The following is a 22,708-nucleotide window of genomic DNA, read 5'->3' as shown; positions in this document are numbered from 1 at the left end:
AGTGTTATTTAAGAGGAGAGATGGAAATACTGATGCCCTAAAGACAGCAAATCTGAGTCATAAAGCCAGTAAATGAGGCTTGTGCTGTTTAGCTAATGGTTCACAAAGAGAAGTTGCATTTACTCCTGGTGTCTGTGAAATAAGAATGTTAGCTCTGTTGGACATACGAGAACACTGAAGATCAGAGAGCTGAAGTTACTTGGGGAACTCACACAGTGGTAACCAAGAGTAGGAAATAGTGTCCATTCTAGCCTTTTTTCTAGGGATTTTTAAAAAAAATGTATACATATATGTATGGCCTGTATGGATTTATATACACCACATATATGCAGGTACTCACAGAGGCCAGAGAGCATCTATCTGATCTCCTGGGACTTGAGTTCCTGGTGGCTGTTAAGTGACCCAGTGTTAGTGCTGGTCACTGACCTGGCTCCTCTGTAAGAGCAGTAAGTACTTTGAGTCACTGAGCCATCTCTTAAGCCCCTAAACTTATTTTATTTTATGTTTTTGCAACAAGGTCTCACTGTGTAGCCCTAGCTGGCCTGAAACTTACTGTGTAACCAGGCTGTCCTGCCTTTGCCTCCCAAGTGCTGGGATTGAAGATGTAGACTATGACATCTAGAAGTAAGTTTTATTTTTAAAATTTATCATTGTGTGTGTGTGAAGACAGAGACAGAGACAGAGAGACACGGGAGGGGGGGAGAGATGGGGTGTTGCATACATTCTACCACATATACATATAACGATCAGAAGACATCCTTGTAGAGTTGGTCCTCCATCTGCCTTAGTGCAGGGATAAAACCTAGGTTAGCAGGTTTGTGTGACAAACAGTTTTTACCTGCTGAGCCATCTCTCTGACCCTACTTTCTTTGTTGGATAAAAGCTGATAATAGCATGCCTCTAAAAATATTTGTTGAGATATAGACTGAAAGAGGAGATTAAGGTGTACAGGTAACCCCACATGCACTCAGTTGATTGGTTATGATACCTGGATGAATAAGCAGGAGGATTTTTTTTTTTTTTTGGATAAATGATACTAGTTCAAGAACATGGGAAAATAGATTTGAATCCCTTATGTAATATACAAATAATTAACTTGAGTTAGAAGAGAGACCTAAATATACAAAATGAAATATTAAAGCTTATAGAAGATTATCTTCATGACTTTATCTCAGACGACTCAAACATTTCTGAAATAAGGAAAGACTTCTGAGGAAGATAAAATAAAGACCAAACCATAAAGGGAAACTGAGCAATTAATATTAATTAAAATAAGTTCAAATGATGACAGTATTGCCAACAGTAGGGATAGAGTCTTGGAACTTCAGCACTCAGGAGGCAGAAGCCAGCCTGGCGGCCTAGCGAGGGGGATATGTCAGGGCAGAGATTTGCAGCATAGGTACCCTGAACAGTGTGAAAATGCTTACAGAAATGTGCACATGGTCAGCTCAACAGTAAAGTAGGCAAAGGGCTTGACTAGGAACTGTCCAAAGTGCTGTGCAAATGACCAGAAAACTGTCCTCCTGTGTCCTCTTAACATGATACTGACCAAGAAACTACCTCACGTGCATCAAGTGATCACTCAGCTGTAGAGAAACTGTCAGAAGACAGTTTCCCTCTCCTGGGTATGAATCCAGTACATTCCAGATGACATATAACAAGTGTGTTTGTGACAGCAGTTTTCAGAATGCCCCAAACAGGAAACCAAGTGTCCATTGAGAGGACAGTGGATTGGTACATTGTAATGTAATATATTCAGTGCATTCTTTTTCCTTTTTTCACTTAAATTAAAACAATCTTATTTTACATATCAATCTCAGTTCCCTCTCCCTCCCACCCCCCACCCCCCACTATCTCCCCCAGTGCATTCTTGATAGCAGTGTTGTTTTGAAAAAAATGCATGTGCATGTGTGTTTGCATGTGTTGGCTGGCGTGTGTGTGTCAGCTGTCTGGCTCAGTCACTCCCCACATTATTTTTTTGAGGCAGGGTCTCTTGTTGAACCTGAAGCTCACTTTATCCACACAGCCATCTGCCCAGCCCCAGTGGTGCCCCTGCACCCTCCCCATTGTTTTCCTGTCCCTGGTGAAGGCCCCAAATGTTTTCCACTGGAATGGAAGTCTTCTATGTTTAGTGTCATGCATGACGTCAGAGTGCTCAGAGCGTCTATCAGGCTCACATGCTTTTGCTGTGACAGATGAGGGTAGATCAGCTCAGCACTTAGAACCAACCACTCCAGCTACATACAGCATGGATCAGACTCAACCAGAGAAAACTGGGAGTCTGTTTTATTCTAGCCATACAAAGTGTAGTGGCAACAAAACTTGCTAATAGGATGTTGGAGGTTGGGGGCTCTGGAAGATGCCGTCCATGGGATAGGAGAGTTTTAGGGTTCTCAATGTTGGCATTACATGAGTCTTATGGTGCTTATACTAGCTGCTCGTTTTGTGAAAAGTTGTTCAACTGTACACTTAGAATTCAGACAGTTTTCTCTCTGTATGTCATACTTGACCACTTGGATTAGCATTTATTATTCACCTGTTTAAATACATACCTTCTGTCTTCATGAAGATAATTAGTGGAGGAAATGAAGTATGTGAAAATTTAGTTAAATATGTGAAATTACAAATTATTCCACAAAAGAAACCTTAACAAGACACAGTGATACAGTTCAGGTGCCCCAAAAAGGAGCTTCCTGGCCTGGAGAGATGGCTTAATGGTTAAGAGCACTGGCTGCTCTTACAGAGGTCCTGAGTTCAATTCCCAACTACCACAACAATCTGTAGTGGGATCTGATGCCCTCTTTGTCATAAAGGCTTACATGAAGATAAGGGTATTCATATGCATAAATAAATAAATCTTAAAAAACTCAAACAAAACATCTGTTAAAAACGGGGGTCGAGGGAAGCTTCTTGGAAGTCAAAAAGGAATTAACAGCAGGAAGCAGAGGCAGGACAGCCCATGTTCAGAAGTTGCTGTGAACAGGGGCATACAGAGATTTAAGTAGATACAGGGCAAAGAGGACGTTGCAGACAGAAAGTATAGTTTGGGAATAAGAGGTATGAAAAGAACGTAAATGGGGTAGACAGTGGTGTTTGCAGTTGCAGCTTGGACAGAGACCAACATGGATAGATTTGTAAGAGGCTTGTCATGATCATGATGAGCAAGGTTTCTTACCTCCAGGCCTGTCTGGTTTAATAGGAAGCACAGATGCATGTTGTCTGCACACCTGTAATCTCTAGCAGTGAGCAGGAGCAGTACAGCTGTGTGAGTTCAAGGACAGCCTGGTTTACATAGTGAGACCCTGTCATAATAAAGCAAGATCTGGAGATGGGGATAAGGAGCTTAGGCAAAGCTCAGGGTGCTACCCAATTTTCATAGCCAAGCAAGAGATTGTTCTCTTCAAGAAATAGTTTCTCTGCATAGCAGTCCTGGCTGTGCTGGAGCTTGCTTTTAAGAACTGTCTGGCTTCAAACTTGCAGAGATTCACCTGTCTCTGCCTCCCAAAAACTGGAGATAAATGTATGCTACCATCACCTGGTATAAATATCTATTAATATATATTTAATGTATATTAAATATAGGTGATATACTTAATATATAGCCTCTTATTATAAGAGGTCTTGTCAGTGGTTAATTATAGTTTAGTTTGATATAGGTTTCATTGTTTCATGTACTTTAGGACAAGTAAGAGAGTATACTTACTACTTACGGGAGAATTTTCACTCTGGAATTGGGGACGGGTGCTGAATGGGACAGCTGTGTTGCCCTTGCTTCACAGTCTTACCTTTGCCAGCTCCCTTGTTTCTTTACCACTTGTTTCATCACTGGCTGCCACATTTCCTTTCCTTCCCTTTCTCTCCCTTCACTTTCGTATCATTCAGTTTTAAAGTGCTCTATGCATTCCGTTTCTTTAATCCCAGCAGAACCTCATGTTTGTGGAAGTGTGTGGGAAGGGACTGAAGATCAGAGGCATATGACTGCTAGACTCCAAGTGCAACGCTGTCCCATTCTATGACTGAGGCCTTCCCCTGTCTCAAATCTATATGTGATATGCTGTTTTAAGTATTTTTCAGCCATATTACGAGTAATGAAAGTGTGTCCTATTGGTTGTTAGAGTCTGCGGAAAGAGTCTTAGAAAGACTGAATTATGTGTGTGTTTATGTTTAATAAATGCACACGTATTTTACTTTAGATGAACTTAATCATATACTAAGAACTTTTTAGAATTATTACTTATGAAAGAAGGGAATGGGGTGCAAAGTTGTGGTTGCAGTTGCAGAGTGGGGAAAGACCAACATGGATAGAGACTTACTGTAGTGTATCTAGGCTGTCATAATTATCCCTGCTTTGCTGTGTCATCTTCATTATGTTAAAAAAAAAAAAAAGAACAAAAAACAAATGCCAGACAGTGGTGGCACACACCTTTAATCCCAGGACAGGACAGGCTTCAAAACTGCAGAGAAACCCTGTCTGGACAAACAAAAAATAACAACAAAAAACCCAGAGAGATATAGGACCTTGATGCGGGTAGTTGAATACGTTGTAATTGTGCTAAGAAAATGGTTCCTCAGATGAAGTGCTTGCTGTGCAGGCATGAGGACCAGATTTCTGCTCTTCATAAAAACTATCAAGAGAGCCAGATGGGTGTGGCAGCCCGCCTGTAGGCTTGCTGCCCCAGTGGTGGAGACAGGCTCTCTGGAGCAAGCTGGCACATTAGACTAGCAAATAAGTGAGTTAGAGATTCAGTGAGAGACTGCCTCATTAAAGATAATAGAGGGCAAGAAAGGAAGACATCTGAAATCAGCCATTGGCCTCTGCACACAATTGTGCGCACACATAGACATAGCACATGTGCATGTACATGTATATGCATGTACATTACACACATACACATGTACACCAAAAGAAAAGGAAATTGTAATGGCCCAAGACCTCATTATAGATACAGAGGTTGCAAAGCTAAAACAATTATTCAGAACTTGGTTTATTTCTCATTGTCGGTTTCCTTCTCTCTAGCTCTTTGTCTCTAATTCGCTGACAATGAGTAAGTATTGGAAAAGTAAGGGGGTACAATTCTGATCATTTGTGGTACTGTGTGGGCCTGAGAGATTAAAAAGATTGTGAAAAATGGAATTGGTGGCCGTTCATGATGGTATATACCTATTGCTGGCTCAGTACAGGAGGTGGAGCCCCACAGGTTAAAGACAAGTGTGGGCTACATAGCAAGATCCTTTCTCAGAAAAATAAGTTGTTATTGTGCTCATTATTCTTGCATGCTAAGAGATGAAACAGTCATTAAGAATGGGCAGCCAGTTATAAAAGAACTGTCTCAATATAGCTTCCAGTAGTCAAACTTTTGTAAATAGTAAACTGGAATAATATGCTACAGTGAACAAAAGAATCTGGACTGCCTGGAGATGAAAAGTCCTTATGTGAATTGAGTTTTTGGAAATGTAAAACAGTAGCTGGGTCAGCACCTCCTGGCATCAGACCCTTCTGCAGGTGGTTATGACTATTAATTCCGGGGGAATGGCAACAACTTGCTTATTCCTTTGGAAGTTTCGGTTATCTTGCCGTCTCCCTAGATGGCAAAGGAGCGTTTGGGGAACAGTGATGCGTTACTGCCCCAGACTCCCGCAAGGCTTCCAGCCCCCAACTCTCCCTCTCCTCTCCATTTTCCGCAGGGCGACTCTCACCAGTTCCGTGTCATGGCAGCTGTGCTTCGCCATTGTTTACTAACCGTAGGCCCGACTGAAGACAAAACAGAAGAGCTACACAGGTGGGTGACCGCTATGGCGATGCCGCAGTGGGGCACATCCCTTGTTCTCCCCACATGTCTAATTTTGATGGTTCATTATGATTACAACAAAGTGAAAATATTATATTGACTCAGTAGGCCAGAGCCATGTCTTTGTGTTACATTTGTATACTGTCCTCTCTGACTGTTCAACATCTGTTGAACTGTAGTCAGCAGTAACCCTCAGAACAACAACATCCTGGTTATTGAATAGTTTCTGTGTTCCATAAGTGTTTTAGAGAGATACTCCCAGACTGGTAATGTTAACCTTTGAGATAGCTTTTTTCTTTGTTTTCCAAAGATAAGAAAACCGAGGTCTCCACATCATTACTACTTCACTATTTCATTTTAAGAGTATTTAACAAAAAAGAATACTCTATACAGTAATAATTAAAATACAAAACAACAAAATAAGGCTGTAACCATGTGTCTTCTATTAAAATATCTTAGGTGAGGCTGAAGAGGGTTGGGTCAGTGGGTGAAAATGCTTGCCCTTTGAGCATAAGGACCTCATACAAAAGTGGGGTGCTGTAACAAGAGCGTTTGTAATCCCAGCACTCTTGTGGGGAAGACAGGTGGAGACAGACAGAGCTCATGGGCTAGCCAGCCTGGTGTGCGCAGCAGGGGAACAGGCCCAGTATCAGATCAGGGTGGAAGGCAGGGACCAACGAGACCTGGGTTTTCTGACTTTCTCATGCGATCAGCCACATTCATACACACAACACTGTTCACACACGCGTGTGCGCACGCGCACACACAGTGAAATTATAGATATATAGAAAATAAAAATAATTCTAATTATCTAACTGGCCTGTTAGAGACATTAATGGAGTATTGCTGGAGTTCATCATTCTCTGGGGCTCATGGTGGACAGCTCAGTAGAGAGAGTATCTACTGTGCACAAGTCCCTGAGTTTAGTTCCCAGAACTGAAAAATAAAAATTGCCATTCTGTGAGAATAGCTAGAGGAGAGTTAGTACAGTTCCCAGTTCTCTTACTGGCTGTAGATTAGGTTCGTTATAAGACTGCTAGTGCTGTATTCTGGAAGACTACAAATGACTGCCAGGCATGGTGCCGCACGCCTTTAGTCCCTGCATATGGGAGGCAGAGGTAGGCTGATCTCTTTGAGTTCAAGGCTTTCCTGGTCTATACAGCAAGTTCCAGGACAGCCAGGACCATGACACAAAGGAACCCCCATCTTGAAGAAACAACAACAACAATAATAAATGCCTCGTGAGATAATTGAGAGCTACAAAAAGAAGGTTGCCATCAACTCTGCTTTATACATAGTCAGCATGAGCTGCTTCTAGTGGGTTACCCTGTGGGCACTTAGACTTTCCCAGGTATAACTTAAATAAAATTTTATGAAAACACAACCATAGAACAAATTACATGCATACTAACTCTCAGGTATTATTTTTCCATCAAACCTGTATTATCTTCATTACATGGAGTAGTGTACTTTGCATCATGCTGGGTTTATAGGTAGATTCTTATTTTTATGTATTCTCTACCCTGTAGCCCTTCAGAAGTTTTCTCTGACTGAAAGGTGTAGGGTGTGAGATGGCTAAGGTGGGTGCATCTACAAAAGCACTTCTCCAGAGTGAGGCCAGTCAGCCTGGGCTATGTGCTGTGATCCCTGACTCCAAGAATTGTGCAAATAGCTCCTCACCACAGATCAGACATTCCCTTCAGTTTTTGGAGATGGTGACCACATATGTGCAATAAGTCACATCCTAAATGCATTAAGCGTTTTTACCCTTCATGATTCTTCCCCCATAATTAAGAGGCACTAATAGTTCAGCATCAAAATTAAAAGTGTTTTTGGCTAAAACACGTAGAAGTGAATTGATTTTCTTGTGTGTTTTTAAACCCAGGCTGAGGGGCACACAGGCTGTAGAGAGAGAATCTGGAGGGCACTGCTGTGCTGGCCCCAGATGCTCTGGCAGGGGTCTCTGAAGAAAGGGTTTAGATCTTAGTGTGGTGCTCGGTGTGTGTCAAGGGAGTGAAACTGCAGGGATTGTTAGATTCTACAAAGTAGTCAGACTTTCTTCCTTCCTTTGGTGATGTGGCCTTTTAAAGTCTCTTCCTTTATGTGAAAAGTTTACCTTGATAAAATGCATTAGCTACACTGAACAGAGTTGAGTCCCGGTCAGGAGTGTGACACTATGAACACAGAGATGTGTCCTGGAACCACAGTCAGCATCATGGGCATTTCTCAGGCTTTCCTGGAGATTGAGGTTGCTGCTGATTTAGCAGTAACCTCGAATGGCCTTGGGTGCCCTTTTAATAGTATCGGTTTGGACAGTGATGGCTCCAGGCTAATCCTCTTTTAAATTCGGAGAACTGTACCAAGGTCAGGAGCTCTTTCCAGAGGTGTTAAATCTGCACCTGTGCAGTGTCCTCATCACAGTACTGTTTAAAACTACACAGGTGCCAGGCGCAGGCTTGGCACATAAGCTGATATTTAAAAATCATGTTTTATTTTTTAGATAATATGTTTAATTTGTTGAGAATTTCATACAATGCATTTTGATCATATTCACTTCTATCCCTGTTATATTTCATTCTTTAAAAGTTATTTTCAAGGTTTTTCCTTTCTTACTCCTTTTTTCAGTGCTTTGGTTTTTTTAAAGGAACACTAGTGTCAGGTGATCTTGGGTAGGGTAATATGTAGGTATGTGAGGGTTACATAAGAATGTGTGAGGCCTTGTGGCCTTGGTACTCAGTGAGCTCCTACAGTAGCCATGTCTGCTGTCTCTTCTATTATTGTAACAAGCAGATTGACTTTTACTGGAGTACTCAACATTTGTAGATTGCTTCCCGAGTTTTTCATATCTCATTTAGAAACTTGTTTTGTATTTATCCTTTGATCATATAAAAATACTTGTTTCTGATATTCTGAATTTTTTTCCCGAAGCCAGAAATTGCATTCATATTAAATGATAAAAATGCTTTAGAAAAGAAAAAAAGAAAGCACCTGGCAAATTTCTGGTCAGTTTCTCTGTAAATCAGTGTCATTGCTTTCTTCAGAGAAATGAAGCTGACATGGTGTGATGTGTGTGTGTGATGACCTCACTCAGAGAGGCAGTGCAGCCTGACCCCCATCCCGATGCTCAGGTTCTAAGTAGTATTCATGTTTCTTTACTTTCGTTTATCCTTACCAGCTAGATTATTAATTGTCTTATCTACCTTGTATTAAAAGATATCCTACTTCTATTTTGTCTGTACTGTTTTCTTGAAAGCATTTTCAGTATTCCCTCCCACAGCTAATAAGCTTAGCCATTAATACTTAGGCCCCCACACTTTGGATATCTGTAATTTATTTTGGAAAGGGAATAGACAAGGACAGCCATGCTGCTGAGGAAGGTGAGACCCAGACACAGCACAGGTCAGCTTGTTTGAGGCACTCAGTTCCAGTTTCTTCTCCACACCAGTGCATCAGTGTGTGCTCGTCCATGTCTTTGAGCCATGCTGAATGAGTGCTGTGTTGTGCATGTTGGGTATCCAGCTTCAGCCACCACTTACTGAAAAGGCCTTGGCACCTACATGTCTGCCTTCGTGCGTGCATGCATGGGAGGGAGGGGAGGAGGGAGAGTATCTCTGGTCTCTGTATTCTTTCTCATTGGTTGGAGTGTCTTTAGGCCATTTGAATATTTTTCTGATGGAAGTAGTGTATTGTTTTCAAACCAGGAAATGCCATCCTCCGAGATTGTTTAGGCTGTTCAGTCTCTTGACATTCCATATGCATTTAAAGATGAGTTTTTCTAGTTCTATAAAAAACATCACTGTGATATTGGTAGGAGTTATCTTGTATTTGGACTATTCAACTCCTAAGAATATTATTTCCTAAATATATATATGTATGTGTGTGTACATACATATATACACACATATGTACATATATATATATATATCACACTTTAAATATTTGAAAATGAGCTGACTTTATTTCCGTTTATATTTATTTTCTAGTGAGCACTTAGCCATGTGTTAAGTACTAATTTGAGCTTCAGGATTCAATAATGATCAAAGCATATAGTCCATTCTCCAAGGCTCACCAATTAGTGGAGAAGTGAGCAAATGAGCCACCCCTCCTCACACACACACCACCATGAGTACCATTTCAGGCATAAACAAGCTTATATGAGAGTATAGACAGGACATTGACTTTGGAGACGTCAGAGAGGGAGGTGTCCGTTGCTCTCTTGGCTCCTTTAGCTCCTCTCTGAGTAAGTTTTCCAGGTCCAGCTGAGTGCTGCTCTGGTGCCCTTAGGATATCATGTCACATGCCCTGATGGAACCAGTACTGACTGAGTGGTCAAGGCACAAATCCTATGAATAGTTAAATTAACAGCTCAAGGAGAGAGTAGAAAGAGACTACAAGATAGTTCTGAGCAGTTTTCAGAGTGACTCCAGCCAGTACCAGTCATGGTCTGAAGTGAGGGTCTTCCTCACAGGTCTGTCCTCTGTCTGTTCTTGGCCACCTCCCACCTCTGGTAACTGGTTTTTCTGTTTTGTTTGAGTGTTGGTTGTCTGTTTGCTTTATTTTGTTTTGTTGAGATGGTTTCTTTGTGGAGCTGTGGCTGTACTAGAACTCACTCTGTAGACCAGAACTCAGACATCTGCCTGTGTCCGCCTCCTGGGTGTCAGTATTAAAGGCATGCACTACCACACCCGGCATTTTCCTCTTCTCTGGAAGACTTCTAGGTTTACTTTCTTGCCTGTCTGCCTCCCAATATATCATTTCAGCCCCTTCTCCCTCATATCTCGAGTCTCAACACATACAACTTCAGATCAGACAGGCAACCTCCACAGCCCTGTGGGAAGTTACCTAACTGCATGCATAGTTGTTCTTCAAAAATCAGATGGCTCCTCCCAGTCACAAGGCTCAAGAAATATTTGTTTTGGTTGTGATGCATACACTTAGGACCTGCAGCCCCATCTGGGGAAATTGTGTCACCTGATCAGTTCCCTCTTTCTTCCTCTGTGCCTGAGTCTGCCAAACCTTTACACTCTGCATGAGGCCTCATATAGCCCTGTCAGCTAAAATACTATGCTTTTACTTAGCAAGATGGCTTGGCAGCATGGGAGAGACGGGTAAGATTGTGGGAGTCGTAAAAGCCTTCAAACTGTTTCTTGGCATAGCCATAGATGCCTTGGATTGTCTCAACCCTTACTACTAGACTTCAGGGGAAAATACTATGCTAAGTGTCACACAGACTCTGTATAATGAATTGGGCAGTATATTCACACATGGCAATGTTCCAGTTACATCAATTTCTTCTGAATGAGAACTGTCTCTCATTGTGTAATATTGGATGAGTCCGTGGAGTTAGATCTGAGGCAGTGGCCTCACTCTTCAGGGAGCATTCTGCCTTTGACAATATCTCTCTTCCTGTTGTCAAGCAAAACACTTTCATGGCAGTGAGCCACTCTTTCCCCTGCCTCTGAAAGCAACCAAATTCTACAAACCAGATGGCTCTGTATTCAAAATAGTCTGCCCTCCTTCTTCCCTCGACACAGTCTGCTTATTTGGGCCTTTGCATTTGTACCATCTGGCAAGGCTGGAATGCTTTTTACCCAGGTATTTGAGGCTTGACTCCTCCTCACTCTTTAGAACTTAGTTCAAGTGTAACTTGCTCTGTTAGGCCTTCTCCAGCCTCCTAATTTAGATTCGTGTACACACACACAAATATAAATATATCCTGTCCTGTTTAATCTTCTTCATCTTTTCATGGGATTTATCGCTATTTAGTAAATAATATTGTTCCTTTATTTTCTTGCATGTTTATTATTTCCTTCCTGAAGTAATAAGCTTTAAAAAAAAGATCAGGCTAGAGAGATAGTTAAGATAGCACATACTGCTCTTACAGAGGGCTCAAAATCAGGTCCCAGCACCAATGTTGGGCAGCTCACAACTGTAACTAAGTCAACTTCAAAGTATCCAAGGCTCCTGCCCACATGTGCGTACCTATAGATAGACACACAGACATACACAAATAAAAGTATTTCCTTTTAAAAAGGGATGAAAGACGTTGGTGGTGCACGCCTTTAGTCCCAGCACTAGGGAGGCAGAGGCAGGTGGACTTCTGTGAGTTCAAGGCCAGCCTGGTCTACAGAGGGAGTTCAGGACAAGCTCCAAAGCAATGCAGAGAAACCCTGTTTCGAAACACCAAAAAAAAAAAAAAAAAAAAAAAAAAAGGGGGGGGGTGAAAGAGCTTACCTGTCTTATCCTTTACTATATCCCTGATACCTAGGCAATAGGCAAGTACACATATGTGCATATGGACATACATACATATGTACATATACATGTATACATACACCACACACATATAGTAGTATGTACAGCAAAAATTAGTTGAACTGGAGGGTAGATGAATAGATGATGTTCTTGCCAGCCACTTAGCAGTAATTGAAAACTCAGGCAGAAACTTCCTCAAGCCCTCACCCTTGGTGGTACGAATAACTCTGCTGCAGTCTGTATCTGTGCCTATTTCCTGATGCTCTCGGACATTTCAGTGGCTCTCTTCCTGACCAGGGATAATTTTACACATTTTGCTTTTGCCTCCAAACCTTATTCTAGCATTATCTCCCCTTCTAGATCTTCAGTCTCCTCGAGGCTTGTAAGTCTTCAGAATGTGAATATGCCTTTGTAGGAGAAAAATAAATCCTTAACAAAACTCTTTTCACTGGGCTGGAAGATGATTTGGTGATTAAGAGCACTTCTGCTCTCTCCTAAGATGCCCCCAACTTGTCTAGTTCAGAGCCATCTGCAGCTGTGGTTCTGGGAATTCAGTGCCCTCTTCTGGGCTCTGGGGATACCTACAACCACACATACACATCCCTGTGAGTGCGTGCACAATGGGTGCTCATACACACACACTAAATAAGATGTAATAATTTTTTTAACTTTATCCTTCAGAGCTGTTACCATATTTGTTTCTGTCCCTTTACAGAAATATTTTGAGTGTCTCCTGTGCCATTGGTCTCCAGAGGTTTTGATCATCTCTAGGCCTAGTAGGGAAACCTTTTTTTAAAACATTCTTTTCTTATACATTACATCCTGACTGTAGTTTCCCCTCCCTCCACTTATACCAGTCCCTCCCCTTACTTTCCCTCTTCCTCAGAGCAACTCCTTCTCTGTCCCCCTCCACCCAAAAAAAGAGCGTTTCCCAGGACTGAACACAAACCCTCATACCACAGCTGGATGTGGCCACCCAATAGGAGGAAAAGGGCCCCAAGTTCAGGCACAAGCGTAGAGATACTCCCCATTCCCATTGTACATTATGTTTGTATACAGCTGTTTAATGTATAATCAATTATGAATTACATGTAGAAATAAACAGTAAACAGGATAATAAATTAATTTTTGAAGGTAAATTTTAAAATTAGCCTACCACAAACTTACTGTATTCTCAGTTTATAACCTTTTCTGTATATTTTATACATTTGACATTCAGACATCTTGCTACTTAATGATGGCTTTATTATTAACTCATTTCTCAGGGTATATTGTATGTATTAGGCAAAACTGATCTGTAACACAATGGGTATAAGCTCATATTTTGTGTAATTAGCACCTTTAAATATTTAACTTAAATATTTAACTTTGCATTTTATTTATTGGATGAATTCTCACACTATAACCTGGCTGTCCTCGAAATGGCAAACATTCCTTAGCTTCTTCAGTACTGGGATTATAGGAGTCTGATATCATGCCTGCTTAATTTACAACTAAAAATAAAAGAGTGTGTGTGTGTGTGTGTGTGTGTGTGTGTGTATCAGTTGGGGTATGTGTTGATTCCTCTTTACATGAGGGGTCAACCCTGGGTTTCCAGGTTTATATAGCAAGCACCTCCACCCTTTAAGCTAGGCACTGTGGCCCAATTTTCAAAACTTTTAAACCAATTTCTGGTGGTGCATTCTGGTAATAACAGCATTCCAAAGGCAGAGCAAGAGTGTCAAGAGTTGAAGGTCACTGTCAGCTACTCAGTGAGCTAAGGCCACTCTGCTGTATAGGGGATTCACTCTCAAAATTTACACAGTGAATCCAAGGCCATCCTGGGTCACAGGAGATCCAGTCTTGAAGCAGAAACCTGACTCCATGCTGAGTGAGGCATTTGGATTGCCCTGACTTTCCTTGTGGCACAGCAAAGGACTCTGCCGTTTTCTTGTCAGAAAGAAAGTAGAATGTGCTAATGTCTTAAATTTGGGTTTCCTTTGCAGGAATCACTTAAAGTGATTTGCCTGTTTTGTAAGAATTTGTTCAATTTAAAACTTATGAAGCAAGGCTGAAGATTTTGTGCAGGAATAGCATGTTTAACAGATGTGAGGCCCCAGAGAGCAGCCTCCCCGCAAAAAAGCACAGATAAAACAGTCTATAACCTACCTAAGCATATGCTGATTGCACTGTGACCAATTCACGATGCAAGTGAGTGACTAAGGGAAGGGAGAATCATGGCTGCCCTGCCAATGGCCCGGAATTTTCACTCTTCCCACTATTTCACTGGGGTTTGTGAGTGAGGAGCATTCGACTCAGGTGTGGGTGCCAGTGTTAGTGCATTGGTTCAATAGCAAAGTGAGACTTCTACTTTCCAGACACGTAGGTAAGACTTATATGTTTTCTTTCTGCACCCCAGTGGGTCATTTGATGTACCTCTCTGCAGTTGAATGTGCCCTGTCCTACTTTACAGAATGTTGCTTTGACCTCAATGTCTCTGTGGGCTTACCCACAGAAATCAATTAACATGCAGTTAACCTCTGCTACTTTGCCTAGACAACTCTAGTTTAATGTCATCAGCAAACCATGTTACCATAAAGAGAAGCAGGATAGTCTGAATGCTGTCATCTTCCTCCTCCCTTGCTACTTGCACTACAGAAACCCCAGTAGTGAAAGTTACTGAGTAAGAACAAAGCTACAGAAGTACAGCAGTACCTGATTTCATAAGACATTACGAAGCTCCAGTAATTAATTTATTGTAGTAGTTACATGAAAATAGACATGTAGACCAGTGAAACAGAGTATAGAGAGCCAAAAAACCTACATGCTACAAATGTGCAGTCATGTGTACAAACACAGGGGTGTGAAGAATAACACATTCTTCAAGAAACGGAGTTAGGAAAACTGGTTTCTGTGTGTAAAATAATGAAGTTAAACTGTGACACACCACCATCAAAGAGCTAGAAAGGTAACAGAAGCCTTCACTGTAAAGTCCAACACACTAAAACTTAGAGTACATAGAGTAAGCAAGCTTCTAGAGCTTAGGTTATCAATAATTTGTAGGTATGACCCAGGACAGACATCAAAGGCAAGGGTCGTTAGGTGGGAGTTCATCAAACTGAAACCCTGCAGTGTATAGGAAATTGCCTTAGTGAAAACACCTGTGCACAGCTGCCCACAGGCTTCCCCTTCCGTCCCTTTGGTAAGATACAAGGAATTGTTTTATTGTTTTACTTTTAATGCAGCTTGGGCTAGTCTTGAACTGACTATGTAGCCTAAACTAATCTTCAGTTGACAATGCCCTGCTTATCCTCCTGAGTGCTAGGATTACAGGAATGTACTACCAGACCCGGCACAGGACTCTTACTAGCCAGGAAGAAAAAGAACGGGAAGGGAGGGACAAGGGGGGGGGGAGAGAAAGAATGGGGAGGGAAGGAGGGCCAGGAGGACAGACCAAGGACCGGAATCGGTATTTCTCCAAAGAAAACATGCATATGGAAGCATGGCTAGCGTTACTAATCTGTAAAATACAATCAGACCCTTAAGGTTCACCTTTCATCTGGTATAGTGGGTAGCTGTGAGAGCATGTGGGAAAGGAGAATCTTTGTACCCTGGCAGCAGTGTAAGTTAATATAGCCATTGTGGGAAACAGTATGAAGGACCTTCTATAGTTTGAAAATAGAAGTGCCATTTACTGCACCAGTCACACCGGTGGATATGTATCCAAAAGAAATAAAAGTCATTGTCCCAAAGAGATACCTGCACACTCGTGTTCGTCACATCACCATTCACATTGACAGGGATGTGAAGACTACCTGAATGCCTGTCAGCAGATAAAGGGATAGCGAGAGAAGGTAAGGACAGAGATAGACTGCGGAGGTGGAGCTAGGGAGACAACCTGGATGTCTAACAACAGATAAGTGAATAAAATGTGGGAAATGTGTGCACGTAATGCGATGTTATTCGACCTTTGGAAAGAGGGAAATCCTGTCATTTGCAAGAACATTGATTGAGTAGGTACAGAAGACACTGTGATGAGTTAAATGAACCAAACACAAAAGGACAAATGCTGCATGATCCTCTTTAATAGCTAATCTAACTAGTGGTGCCGGGGACCAAGGGGAGGGCGTGTGCTGTCAGTCAAAAGCTACAATTTGTGGTTGTGACTTCTACTGCTGCTGTCCCGCAGGGTCTGTAGAGACAAGACTGTAACATTTATTTAACATTCGGTAAAAAGGGTAGATCTTAAGCTTAAGTGCTCATACCACGAAAGAAACAAAAATTAAACTTTTTTTTTTTTTTTTTTTTTTTAAATAAAGAGAACAGGGGAATCATTTGAAGATCTTGAGATTTGTTTGGCTGGCTTTCTTTCCAGCGAATTGACAATGCACATGTAAACCTCAAGTGTAAAGAAACTACATTTGATCATAAGATTTGTTACCTGCTGCTGCTGAGTGTGAACTGTTAGCATGTTCCTCACCATCATTTGGCATTTTGTTGAATTCAGCAGTTGATGGAAGACTAGATTTGGGGTTATCTTCCCCGTCCCGCAGCTAGTAAGCTTTTAATCAGGGCACCGAGGAGCTATAAGTAAGCCTTGCTTTTGAATCTGTGTATCCAGGGGGCTGGGAGCTTGAGCTGGAGGATGTCATGACACAGTGATTAATGGTCTCTAGGACCTGAAAAGGAGAGTAATATACACAGCCTTTCTACCCCCTGGAGGAGGAATGCAAACACCATTGTGTAAATGTGTGCATCATCACTGACTTCCTGGTAGCTGGGGAATCTCATGCACTCTTCTCCCACAAATAAAACTGTCAGGGAAGTGACAGGGCTCAAAGGCTGACCCTCCTCACTTAAAAGAATAGCTCAGGCACAGTGAGCCAGAAAATTAATTTTGTAGCTGTTTGAGAACTGACTTGTTTAATAAGAAATACGAAAATAGGAACTGTTCTTGAAAAGCCTAAACTTCAAATATTTGTTGATTCCAGCTCTGCATTTGGCTTCTTAAATATGCCACATCCCTGGGAACTCCCCCTTTAAGTGAAGCTAAAGGAGAAGCATCCCTTTGTCACAGAGCAACCATCTCAAAACTCTTCCGGCTGGTCTGTGATAGCTAGAGAGTCTTTGCCGATGATTTCCAGAGCAGTTTCTCTTGTGTTGCAGGATGTTAGCATTTCCGAATGCCATGTGCTGTTTCAGAAAGTGATTTCTAGGTGAAGTTCTCTCTTCTTTCTGATGACCGTGGTTCTCAGTAACATCTCCAAAGGCTTAAGTGAGGAACAAGCAATTTTAAAGTATAAATAAAGGAGCTGAGGATTTTCTTTTTAAATCTAAAGTTTGTGTGAAAAACGCTGTGCTCTAACTGTCTTTGAGTGTTCATAAACAGCAGAGCAGCAGCTACGGTGACAACAACAATAACTTACATTGTACCAGAAACCAATTATTTATAAAAAGGGTTCAATTATTTTTGCCTACAATTAATATTATTTTTATTCACATTCATTTTCTCCATTGTCTATTTTTTTAACTAATTTTTATTTTTCTGTAATATAAAAATAATGAAATATTGATTCATGGAGAAAGAAAACCATACTTCAAAGTAAAAGAAAAACCCCTTCTGTTTGTTCTGTCTTATTTTTTAGAGTGTCACTATAAATTACATTTTAAATTGCTGTGATCTAAATTAAGACAACATCAGCTGGATTAAGCCCTGGCTGCGGTTTCTGAGTGGTTAGACTTGTAAACTGTATTTGCAAGAGTTTATTTTTAGTCAGGATGTGGCTATTTTTAGACTCCCTTCTGTGTCACTAGGAAATGCAATGCCTGTCTTTCCATTGTTGTTTATCAGGAAGTGCTAGGGTACAAGCTATAAAAATCCAGCTTGCACATGAACACTGCCTCTCCTGGTAGATAAAAATATAGTATAGTGCAGGGAGGAAAATGTGCACACTGAAAACATGCCTAATTCTGAATTTCTGCTATCATTTTTAACCTCTTGTATACTAAGCAACAGAAGTTTTTAGGGAATTCCAAAAATACAAGGTTTGGGTTCCCCCTGCTGGTGTGCATCCAGGTTTGTGTGTAAAAGCAGACAGCTAGGTTAGAGGCTGGACGCAGCAGTATGGCCTCTTAAACAGGCCTGATAGACGGGGAAGGGCACCATTTCTTTTTCCCTGAAAATGTCATATAGAAAATAGGATAATTTAAAAATTGTACTTTGTACGTTAGAAAAACCACATCTGAGTACTGCAGTGTTTGTTTTTAATGGTGTTGCCTCTGATGAGCTGCTTTCACGCATTGCTTCTCGAATGCATGCATTATGTTGTAATCTAAGGGATAATAAATACCAGTGGATCCACAAAAGCAGTTCAAGCCCCTGAAGAAAATTCAGAGCCAGCAATGTTATAGTAAATTAAAGAGTGGGCATCCCTGATGGCTAATTCCTGTTTTAGCATTTCAGAAAGTGACGTGGCATCCTGTGATTGTTCTGTCCATTTAACATCTCTTCTTTTTAATTGGTCATATGTATGTTTGAGACAGTTTTTTATTTTCTCTTAGTAAATGCCACGTAATATTAATGGCTCACCTTGAAAAAGAAAAATTTTAATTGACTCCAAAAAAATCACCTCCAAACTTGGCATTATGTTTGCATTTTAAAGACCTATTCAGTCAGACTAAAATATTGTATTTTTCAATTGCCTTTCAGCAATGCCGTCAACCTTTTAAGCAATGTTCCAGTCTCTTGTTTGGATGTTCTCATTTGTCCATTAACCCATGGAGAAACATCTCAGGAGGCAGCGACTCTAGATGAACTGCCCGGTGATAAAACAACCGAGAAAGACACAGCTTTGAAAAGCAATACCATGGTATACAATGGCATGAATATGGAGGCCATTCATGTTTTACTCAGTTTTATGGAGAAGAGAATTGACAAGGTAAGGCTGCTAGAATGAAGCCTTGGACGGTGCCTCTAAAGACTGCTGCCTGCACAGAGACAGACCACACGCATGAGCTCACAACCAAGCTTGCTCTTTGTACTCAGCATGCTATATAGTTGTACTTTTAAAAGCGTTTTGTCAAAATGATAAATTGGTAGAAATCAAGTGAGTTTATTTATGTTGAAAACTGTATTTTCATACCAAATGTATGACTAGGGTCTGAAAACAAAGGGAAAATGAATACCTTCCCTGTACAGCTACTTGGTAAATGTTAGAAGAACTAACTTACCCTGAAGTGACATTTGAAGAAGTGTTTGGTCCTCCGTTGTCTCTAGTCTGTCACTCAGTTTCTCTGGTGAATGTGTTCAAAGGCAGCCGTATGGCTTCGATGGCTCTAAGAATCCTTTGCTTCTTGAAACGCATGAGCCAAGCTGGTGGAAACACTAGAAAATGTAGGAAAAACCAGAAAAGACAGAGCTAAATAATGAAATGGAGACAACTTACAGAAATACTATTTAAAGGAAAATTTAAAATTATTTGTAAGCTTTGGTATCATGAGATGTATCTTCTTCCTCTCCCCTCAAAAATAAATAAATAAATAAATAAATAAAGTCTTCATATTCTCAGGAGGAGAGTCATACCTTTAGGAACTGGACTAATATGGCATGCATGGTTTTCTTTATAGGGAAGCAGCTATAGAGAGGGTCTAACTCCAGTTCTCAGCTTATTAACAGAGTGTTCCCGAGCCCATCGGAACATCCGAAAATTTCTCAAAGATCAGGTAATTGCTTACATCTTAAATTTAAAATTTCGTATATATGTTGTTAACATAGAACTAATGAATTCTAACTGGAAACCTTGTAGCCAGCTCTTGTGTGCACCGTCATTTATCTAGTACATGTTCACTGAGGTCTGTTTTGAGCAGCTGTTAAACAGCTCGAGTGTTCAGTGCCATGAGTTCTTTATTCCTACAGGCTTTACCTTATGGGAAGTAACAAAAAAAAAAAAAAAAAAAAAAAAACAAAAAACAAGTGTAATAACTGGTGTGGTAAGTGTTCTAAAGAAGGGAAAGGAGAGTTGAGATGCAGGAGCGCCTCCTTCAAGAGGTGATGGTGAGCAGGAGGTCCAAGAAATAAGATGTGAATGTTGAATGTGTCAGAAAGGAAAGGCTTAGAGTTCTCAGATGAGAAGCTTTGGTGAGCTTCAGGACACACACAGCAGCCAGCCTGGACAGAAGGCCGAAGAGAGAGACAGTCAGGGCAGCAGAGTCCACTGCTAGATTGAATTGCACTTTGGATTCTCTCTGAATAGTTGAGAAAACACCGAGTCTTTTCAGAGGGTTTGGTAGGATCTCATCTGTGTTGGAAAAAATACTTGAAATGGTGTGTGTGAGAGTATAGTGGAGCGTGAGGGGATGCTGCCCTACAGCATAGTTAGACTAACCCTAGAATAGCTGTCAGAGCATGAGAAAGTATAGGAGTGGCCAGGGTTCATCCTGTGGGCTGCCATGAAAGTGCAGCTCACATGTTGTACTGGTGGACTGGAGCATAACCTGAGAAGACATAATAAGCTGTGAACCTTTCAATTCCGTCTTAAACTTCAACAGGAATGGACTCCTTAAAATTCCAATGTCAAACACCTTTTAGTGACTCTTAGTCCTGCAGTCCAGCCTTGTCTCGTCCCATGGGGAATGTGCCATGCTTTTCACTCCTACGGTTCATGACCGCAGTCACTGTTTTCTGGACAGCTGTAACTGCACTATTCCTACTCTGCCCGTTTTGAAAAGAATAAACAAATGGTTGAATAAGCCTTCTACCCATTGTGTCCTGCTACCAAGCACTTGAACTGACCATCCGGTGTGTCTTACCACACCTTTTTTCTTCAAAAGGAGCTGGGGTCCCATGTAGTTCACACTGCCCTCTAACTCACTGCATAGCTAGGGATTACCTCAAACTCCTGCTACCACCTCTGAAGGCTAGGATGACATTTGTGTGCCATCACACCAAATTTATGCAGTGCTGGAGATCTAGCCCAGGACTCAGTACTTACTAGGTACAACCTTGTCAATAGAGTACATACATGCTTGCCCCCTGGTAGCACTTACTTCTTTTGGATCTTGGGACACAGTAGAGACCTGTGCTGATCATCTTCTAAATTGTGAATGTTTACATGCCTAAGACAAGTACATCCGTGTCTACCTCTCCCCTCACTTGTTGTCACACCCCAGTGTACGGATTGTGAACCCATCCATCTGCTGATGGTTCCCAGCATGTGTGCTAAGGTACAACCCGAGCCACCCTCAGATTTCTGGACAGTCATGATGAACTGCTCATTTTTGAGTATTGGATGTGTAGTGGTTTTCCTTTAGCATATCCCTAATTAATACTGTAATTTCCCACCCTCCTTTCCCGATGCTCCCTCTTCCTCCCTTTCCCATGCCTTTACTGGCACCACCTTTTACTTCACTGGCCTTTTATACATGAATCAAGGTCCTTTTGAATACAATGATAATTAGGTAGGCACCTTACTGTGTATCAATCACAGGAACAGTGCTAATAAACAGCATCAGAAAGCAGGAACTCTTAAAAACATGATCACTGTTTCAGCCAGATAAATGAACGAGCTCTATTTAGGTATGAATTTGATTACTTTAAAGCACTCTGCTTTGACTGGAAGAACTTGGTGAAGAATAATAAATGAAAATATTTTATGGGGCTGGAAAGGTGGCTCAGAGCACCATTTGCTCTTCCAGAGGACTCAGGTTCAATTCTCAGCACCCACATGGCAGCTTACATCTGTTTGTAACTCTGTTTCTAGGAGGTCCCATGCCCATTCCCCTTCCACAGCCATTGCATGCATGTCTTACAGAGGCATACATTCAGGTAAAATACCCATACACGTAAAATCAATATTTTTCTTTTTCTGAAAAGAAACTTCATTTTCTATGTTTTTTTACTTGTTAATAGAAAAGCAAGGTCAAGATTCAAGTAAACTAGCTGTATTTACTTTTTCTAGTATAGGCATTTAAAGAAACCTATTTGTTAGCCACATATTATATAGATGCACAAGAATATAAGACTCTCTGTGTCCTTGGGGAGCACTAAGTGCAGGTGGGGGCTTGAAACAAGACAAATAAAACGATAATTAAAGCTATCATGTGTGTTAGCCTGTGAAGAATACTGCAGGGGAGTGCATGTGCCTACATTTTGGAGGTCCAAGGTTGAGAGACCACATCCAGCGATGGCCTTCTCACTGCCATCCCCACGGAGATGCAGGACATCACATGACACATTAGTTACACTGCTTGTTGCCGGGACAGAAGTCCTGACAGAAGCAACTGAGGGAGAAAGGATCTCTTCTGGCTCATGGCCCATCATAGTAAGGAAGGCATGGCAGCAGCAGCAGCTTCTGGGCCTTGCCATAAGGAGCATGGAGCTATTTGTTCCTATCTCAGCAAACTACGGTTCCTACAGTTCTGCCGGCCATTGCCCAGATGACTGTGGGCCAACATCCTTGGCTTTCCTGAGCAAGTGTGACCTTTCTTGGGTCTCTACTATAGCTCCACTTGAATATCTCCACTCTGCATCACCCCATCACTTGCTGCAAGGGCTCTGAGCCTGCCGCAGAGTTCTGCTTGCCCTTCCCTGAAATTGTGGTTGATGCTGTCATGATCTCAGGAATCTTAGCATTCTGCACACCTGCAGAACCAGCACTGTGCAGATGGCAGAAAAGTCTGCTCTGATG

General features: G+C 41.4%; 1 protein-coding gene across 6 annotated transcripts in view; it reads left to right on the top strand.

Annotated features, from left to right (window-relative positions):
- Nucleotides 1-22,708, top strand: part of Ric8b (RIC8 guanine nucleotide exchange factor B) — a 91,325-nt gene that overhangs the window by 28,639 nt on the left and 39,978 nt on the right. For all 6 annotated transcript variants that reach the window (XM_051206255.1, XM_051206253.1, XM_051206257.1 and 3 more), the window contains 3 exons: nucleotides 5,686-5,780; nucleotides 18,733-18,961; nucleotides 19,650-19,745. In XM_051206255.1, the coding sequence (XP_051062212.1) occupies nucleotides 5,686-5,780; nucleotides 18,733-18,961; nucleotides 19,650-19,745 (420 nt within the window). The remainder of the gene's footprint in view (nucleotides 1-5,685; nucleotides 5,781-18,732; nucleotides 18,962-19,649; nucleotides 19,746-22,708) is intronic.

The sequence above is a fragment of the Phodopus roborovskii genome, unplaced genomic scaffold (genome assembly GCF_943737965.1).
Source record: "Phodopus roborovskii unplaced genomic scaffold, PHOROB, whole genome shotgun sequence".
Lineage (NCBI taxonomy): Eukaryota > Metazoa > Chordata > Mammalia > Rodentia > Cricetidae > Phodopus > Phodopus roborovskii.
Note: the sequence above shows the minus strand (reverse complement) of the source record. Positions and strands in the feature narration are given on the sequence as shown.